Source organism: Poecilia latipinna, unplaced genomic scaffold (genome assembly GCF_001443285.1).
Source record: "Poecilia latipinna isolate Pla-1442-1.1 unplaced genomic scaffold, P_latipinna-1.0 Scaffold396, whole genome shotgun sequence".
Classification (NCBI taxonomy): domain Eukaryota; kingdom Metazoa; phylum Chordata; class Actinopteri; order Cyprinodontiformes; family Poeciliidae; genus Poecilia; species Poecilia latipinna.
Window position 1 is genome coordinate 400,847 of NW_015113012.1, and position 7,405 is coordinate 408,251.

Below are 7,405 nucleotides of genomic sequence, written 5' to 3' on the forward strand. Positions count from 1 at the left end.
TTCAGATAAAAACGATCCAAAATAAATAAAAGTGTGTGAAGCAATATTTGTTTTCAGAATTCTAATAAATTAAGCGCACATTTATGTCAATTTTCTTTACCACCTTTACTTGAATAATTGAAACCCTTCCTTTCTTTCATGCGTTTGTTGTGAGGGAGATGCAGTTGCAGTTTGTCAAAGTATTGCGGCACCATTTATGTAGTTTTAATTTAGGATACTCTGACATTCTCAGTGACAATTATAGTGTTATCAAGGCTTTCAGATTGCAGGAGTTATGCTCAGTACTATAAGGTGACATTAACCTCCATCCCAAATATTTTTTATATATATATTTTTTTCATATTAAATAAAATGCCAACTGTTAGCTGGAACCCCTTTATTGGGGTGGCCACAAAACATAGCTGCATCGTTCCAGAGAAGTCTTTTATCCACAAATGCGTAGTGAAGCAGAGCATTGGGAAGTTGTGGCTATTAAAAAGTGTGGGGACTTTGGCTATCTGGGACAAAGTCATTAAAGGCACAGGCCTGTGACAGAGTAATGAGATCTATCCTTTGTGTCATTACTTTTACTATATCTTTTAATCAGTGGCCACTCTCTACCGTTTCCCCCATCGTTCTCCTTCTCACTGAACCAAACAAAGCTGCTCACTCCCCCCCCCCCCTCTGAGTAGCCTCGGTTGGGGGGTGAGGAATGGGCTGGTCTTATGCCTCCAGACTGCCTCTGGCATTGCTTCTATCAACCCCATGCTGGCAGACCTTTACTGTTGACTAATAAGAGAATCTCCCCTGTAAAGTATGCTGCTCTTCTGCTGCTGCTCTTTGACTTTGAAACTTTTACTTTGGGTGACTTTTGTTGGTGTCACTTTGAAACTCTGTACTTGTTATACTTGTGCAAATGTTTTTTTTTTTTTTTTTTTTTTATACTCAAAATCCTGACAGTGGGTTATTTTAGAAATCCTTTGTTGTCCATGTTATTTTTTTTTTCTTTTTGTTTCAGGCTCCCAACAATCCAACTGCAGCCCCGGACAAAATCCGCCCTCTTACCAGTCTGGATCACCCTCAAAGCCCGTTTTATGATCCTGAGGGAGGTGCCATCACTCCTGTGGCAAGAGTCATAGTGGAGCGTATCGCCAGAAAGGTCTTTTTGCTTTCCCTATAGATATATTTCCTGAAAATCCCATGGTTTGGACCATGATACCGCATAGCAACAGCCCAATTTTCCATCATGAGTTTCTTTATTCTAAACACAGCTTACTTCAGGGGGGCAGAATGAACTACTCCACTACTCTTCTGCAGATTTTCTTCGTCCTTATGTTTGGCTACAGAATTTTGGACACAGTTTTACCACGAGTCATGTATTTAGTTTACTCAGGCTTTAAAAATTTGATGGTTGGCCTATTCCACTGTTGCTCATTTCGTAGGTCTTGCTATAGAAGTATTGTCAAGACAGAAAAACTAGTGTTGGGTATATTTTATGATAGTGTGCATTAGCACTGACATTTTCAACTGAAATTATCTAAACGAAATCAGACTTCCTCGTTGAGCCAGAGTTGATTTGACAGGCTGAACATTTCAGCAATACAATCTCTGCAGTTTTTTCCTTTTGCTGTATCACCTCTAAAAAAAAGGTGCTGTAAATCAGTAAAAATATATATATATATATATATATATATATATCTATTGTAAAAAGCTTTAGGTTTGTTTTGCATTTGAAAGTTAAAAACATAAAAAGAGTAGCATGATTTGAAAATGAAATTGAATCAAAATGACACGCCTGCTATCTGGTTTCTAGACTGGCATGGAGTCTGCGATCACCTATATATGCATTTAAGTTCTTTTTCTCTGATTATGCAGCAGTATTTTAACTCACCCAGTCAACCACTGTTTTGTTGGACTAATGTAATGTTTAATGTCAGCTTTGTGAGAAAACTCCATTTTATAGGCGTTCTTTCCTGGGCTGCAGTTACTCATCTTTCAGGCAACACAGAAATGTTGGGTCAGCGATTTTCTTTCTTTTCACTCAAGTTTGTAAGAACCACCAAGTAATAATCTGCACAGTCATAAAATTTAACAATTTATTGAGCTATAGAAGACCTAGAAGTGATACTTTATGCTTCTTATGTCGACTGACTTGACTTTGTGTGTGATTTATAAAGACTTTATGAATAACTTTAGTTCTTCACCACACATTTTTAATATCCACTTTCCAACTGAATACATATAGGTTTGATGAAAGGCTGAAAGTAAAAAAAAATGTATTGTTATTATAACATGTTCAGCTAAAGCTACTAGCTAGACTTTTGGGTAAATCAGACTCACTTTAGAAATAGTTTCTCATCTATAGAAAATGTCCCAGGCTCAGAGTTGTTTATTGTCCTTTGGTGTTTTTTTAATATAAATATGACGACATATGAAAACTCAGAACAAGCACATGCCTCTGGAGACAACACAATTCATAAACGACAAATGATCAGAGTTGTTTTGAGTGCATATTTAAAATTTTCTAGTTCTTGTCCGTATGGATTTGCAAAATTTTAATCAGATTCTTCATTCAAATGTGACTTTTGTCTGTGAGTAAAATGCTTTGATTGTATGAAATAATAGGCAGCAGTGAAATACAGGGAAGTTTATTTTTTTATTTATTTTTTTAATGAAAAGAACCAGAGCGCCTTCTCAAAAACTGAGTGATCTTATGACTGGCAAATATGCAAAAAAAAAAAAAAAAAAAGAAGAATAAATAAAGATAAATAAATGGCTTGGGGGTATTTATTGTCAAATTGAGATGAAGACATGAAAGGTTGCAAATTATATTGCTGCTCTAAGTGAATGGATCAGTTTGTTTAAATGGATTGATTTTCTTCAAATTTCTGTACATACATCTAATGTTTTGGTAAGGTGTCTCGAAAAAAACATTTGTTCTGAATTGGTTCGATAAAAATTGAATTTAAAATGCTGTCAAGATCTGTTAAAAGTCGCTTTGCATTTACTAAGGCCAGCTGATCCGCTCAATTCTTGCTCCTCTGTTGATGTCATTGACTAAAATAGATACAAAACAATACGAGCTGTTTTGTTTTTCTTTGCTATGGTTTTTAACTATTGTAACATTTTAGAGATCCGGCAGGGAACAATTTATTTACTGTTCACCATCTGTAGTTTTACTGTTCGCTTATATTTCTTTGGAAACAATTAAAATAAACCACTGAATAAAGTCTTTAAAAGTCCTAACATATCAACTCAGATAATTCAATTGCTTGTCTAGATCTGTTATCATAATGAATTTAAATAAAAATGGTCACAGAAAAAAAAAAAAAAAATTCTATTTTAATTTGGTTTGTTGGTGTTAATTCATTTTCCCCTGAAAATCCATCTGCTTTGCGGAAACTGACACAACAGTTGTTGTCCTCTAGCGGCATCTAGAGGCAGATGTGGGAACATGACTTTGTAATTTACTGCAACAACACAAATTACACATGCAGATTGCATTCCTGTTTTTTCAAAAGGGGACATTCTTACAGGTCATCTTATGCATAACAATGTGGAGAGCATTATGCGCTTTACAGAGCAGTTTGCTTATGTAGTAATATGTTTTTTTGCCCCAGGGTGAGCAGTGCAACATTGTTCCGGACAATGTTGATGACATCGTAGCAGACATTGCCCAGGAGGAGAAAGAGGAAGGTATAAATACCGTTTCTCTCTCTCTCTCTTTTTACACCTCTCTGCGTCTCCTCCATGCACACGCTGAAATGAAATTAGTTGTGTTAGATGTGTAAATATGTTTTCTGATTCTTCTGTGTTGCAGATGATACTCCAGAAACCTGCATCTACTCCAACTGGTCTCCATGGTCTGCCTGCAGCTCGGCCACCTGTGAGAAGGGGAAGCGGATGAGGCAGAGGATGCTGAAGGCCCAGCTGGACCTGAGTGTCCCCTGCCCGCATACTCAGGATTTTGAGCCGTGTATGGGGCCTGGATGCAGCGATGAAGGTCAGTGTGAGTTGTCCAGAAAAAATATGCCATGCACTATATGTCTTATAATTGTTTTCTGAAAATTGAGCAACTAATAAACCGATTTTTTTAGCAGATAAAAGGATACATTTAATATTGCACACAACATAGTTACATCAAATCTTAGCTGTTTTAGAATATTATTAATATTGATTCATTAAATAATGAAACTCATATATAGACCAGTTCAACTCAGTGCATCACATTTTAAATGTTTATTTTGTTCACGTTGATGATTATGGTTCATAGCTGATAAAAACCAGAATGCAATTCCTCAGAAAATGCAAATATGCGGAAAAACATCGAGGACAAAAATTTATTTTAGCCAGAAAAGTTGACCTGCTGAGAGTATGTGTTATGAATCAGTTACTTCAGCTGTGCAGCGTGGCATAGGTTTTCTGTGGGGTTTAAGTCAGGATTGTTCACTGGCCAATCAAACTCACTCATGGTTTTTGAAGAAGGTATTGATTCTTTTGGAAGTAGGGTCAAGGACTGCTAGAAAACAAAATCAAACCTATAAAGATTTGCTGCAGATAGAAGTATGAAGTCCAGTAAAATTCCTAGGAGACAGCTGTGCCAACTTGGGATTTGATAAAACACATTTTTAAAATAAGTTTTTAATTTCTCTTTTTCACCTATACGGAGTCATTGGGACTGACATTTTGGCTTTGTCCCTGTTCTGACCAGATGCCTCCACCTGTATGATGTCTGAATGGATCACATGGTCTCCATGTAGCGTTTCCTGTGGGTCAGGCACGCGCTCCCGAGAACGTTACGTCAAACAGTTCCCTGATGACGGCTCAGTGTGCACTTTGCCCACACAGGAGAATGAGAACTGTGTGGTTAATGAAGACTGCTGTAAGTTTATCTAAAAAATTCTTCAGCACATGGGATGTAATATTTTGTTTTAATGTACATGAATCTAGAATTTTCATTTCTCCATCTCTTAACCTTCTTAACTTTAGCTCCCAGCAGTTGCCTGGTTACTGAGTGGGGTGAATGGGACGTCTGCAGTGCAACTTGTGGTCTTGGCATGAAGAGGAGAGAGCGCATGGTGAAGATGCCTCCTGCAGATGGCTCCATTTGTGGTGCAGAGGTTCTGGAGGTTGAAAAGTGCATGATGCCAGAATGTCGTAAGTTGTAGTACCAAATCTTTTCCAACCTGTTAAGCATGCTGAAAACTGTCTCCATTTGGCACCAACGCGTAACACTTAGAGATTAGCCTTTATTTGCGGTTCTTAGCGAGATGTACATTGTGTCTTAATGATTTTTTTATTTTATTTTTTTGTAATGACTAGATACAATACCATGCTTGTTGACTCCGTGGTGTGAGTGGAGTGACTGCAGCGTCACCTGTGGGAAGGGTTTGAGAACACGACAGCGTATGCTTAAATCCCCCGTGGAGCTCGGAGATTGCACAGAGGAGTTGGAACAGGTGGAGAAGTGCATGTTGCCAGAGTGTCGTAAGTATTAAATGTCCTCGTTTGAACACCAACACACAACCTGAATCTATGCATTCACAGTTCATTGCAGTTTTTACAAAATCTGTTGTAAGCAAATTCTGATAACTTTGTGTACACGTGTACTCTAATGACGAAGTTGTTCACATTTCTAGTCCATCATCTGCTGCCAAATTATCTTGGAGTTATAGAATTTGCTGGTACATGTTGAAGGTAAGATGAATTAAATGCTCAAGTGCAACAAAAAAAAAGAAAAAAAAAGCTAGAAAGACTTTGTGTATTAAACAAGGAAACATAATGACGTTGTATTTGTTTCAACTGGTACAATATTTCCTGGTACGAATCCAGATGAGTCCAGATTAAACAGTCTCTGCAATTTCAAAAAAAATTGCAGCTTGTGAAAAACGTTTGCAGAGCAAGAAATGCAGAACAAAGAGTAATGACTTTTTTAGGGTATAAGTTGCTGCAAACTTGTGTTCTTGAAATTTTGCAGAGAAAAAAACACAAAAAGAGAAAAAGAGTTACTGTTAAAGGAGATTTAGCTGGGATACTTTACACAGACAAGTGATTTACATGGAATATTTGACATAATTTCAAAATATATTTGTAAGATGCTGCAATCATTGCCGCAGTATTTCTCTCAATTACTTCATAGGACGCAACACCGAAAATGTGGGTTCTGCTGCATTCATTTCAAATTTGTAAATTGACATTTGAAAACGTTGTTTGAGCTTCTGTGTGTGTTCATTTCTTTCAGGTAAAAAGGACATTGCACATATATGTATATATTGCTCACAAAGTATAGTATTGCAATCTAATGTATGTAAAAAAAATGTGCAAATTGTGCCAGTTAAATTTATTTTGATTTTTAAATTTAAAAAAAATATATATATACATAATTTCTCTGATGATGGCATTGGAAAGCTAACTTCAAATATTGATCTCGAGATCAGTGCATCAACTTTTTTTTAAAGGTCTCCACATCCCATCCCATGCTTCCTTCCTCTCATTTTTCTGTGCTCATGTCTTTATCTTTAGCCATAGACTGCATCATGTCAGACTGGACCGAGTGGTCAGAGTGCAACAAGTCCTGCGGTAAAGGCCACACTATCCGGACTCGCATTGTCACCATGGAGCCCCAGTTTGGCGGAGACTCCTGTACTGAAACAATCCAGAGGAAGAAGTGCAAAATTAGGAAGTGCAGTCGAGGACAAGGCAACAGCGACGAGAAGAGGCGACGCAAGGAGCAGCGTGAAAAACAGAGGAGCAAACATGGCAGAGTCGAAGGTGCCTCTGAGCATCCAGGTTGGCATTTGACCTCCAGTTGTTGCAATACAATAGAAGTATTTTTAAAGAATTATGATTTGTTGGAGTGACTGTTCCCTCTTTTCTGGATTTCTACCTTTAGGTTGCAGAATGAGGCCCTGGTCTAGCTGGTCAGAATGCACCAAGCTCTGTGGTGGAGGTATACAGGAACGACTTATGACTGTGAAGCAGAAGTTTAAGACTGCCCAGCTGTCCAGCTGCAAGGATAGAAAAGAGATCAGGGCATGTAATGTCCAACCCTGCTAAGATGTATCAATGGGAGGAAGGCTGAAACAGGAAGAGACACGGTCTGAGGAGGAGGAGGAGGAGGAGGAGAAGAAGAAGAAGAAGAAGAAGAAGAAGAAGAAGAAGAGCACACTGTCGCACAATGATCCAATGCACTCTGTTTAGGGCTGAAACAACAACTTTCTTGAATCTGTACGTGTAAATCCAGAGCTCAGGTCATTTGTTATGAAGAGAAAATGAACTTTATGATCTCTGGAAGTCTGTTGATTCAACTTTGTTCAGTCTGCTGTGCTTCTAAAACTAGTTATGATACACATATATCTCTTTTGCAGCATTACTGTAAACTTATTGTGGTGTGTGTGTGTGTATATATATATATATATATATATAT

The 7,405-nt window shown here is 37.7% G+C and overlaps 1 protein-coding gene across 1 annotated transcript in view; it reads left to right on the top strand.

The window, feature by feature from the left end:
• The window catches only part of spon1a (spondin 1a), a 60,423-nt gene extending 53,114 nt beyond the window's left edge, over window positions 1-7,309 (top strand). Inside the window, exons 9-17 of the mRNA XM_015037147.1 lie at window positions 998-1,138; window positions 3,600-3,675; window positions 3,800-3,982; window positions 4,691-4,861; window positions 4,969-5,136; window positions 5,302-5,466; window positions 6,502-6,768; window positions 6,872-7,083; window positions 7,126-7,309. Of these exons, the coding sequence (XP_014892633.1) occupies window positions 998-1,138; window positions 3,600-3,675; window positions 3,800-3,982; window positions 4,691-4,861; window positions 4,969-5,136; window positions 5,302-5,466; window positions 6,502-6,768; window positions 6,872-7,035 (1,335 nt within the window). The 3' untranslated portion in view covers window positions 7,036-7,083; window positions 7,126-7,309. The remainder of the gene's footprint in view (window positions 1-997; window positions 1,139-3,599; window positions 3,676-3,799; window positions 3,983-4,690; window positions 4,862-4,968; window positions 5,137-5,301; window positions 5,467-6,501; window positions 6,769-6,871; window positions 7,084-7,125) is intronic.
• The last annotated feature ends 96 nt before the right edge of the window (window positions 7,310-7,405 follow it).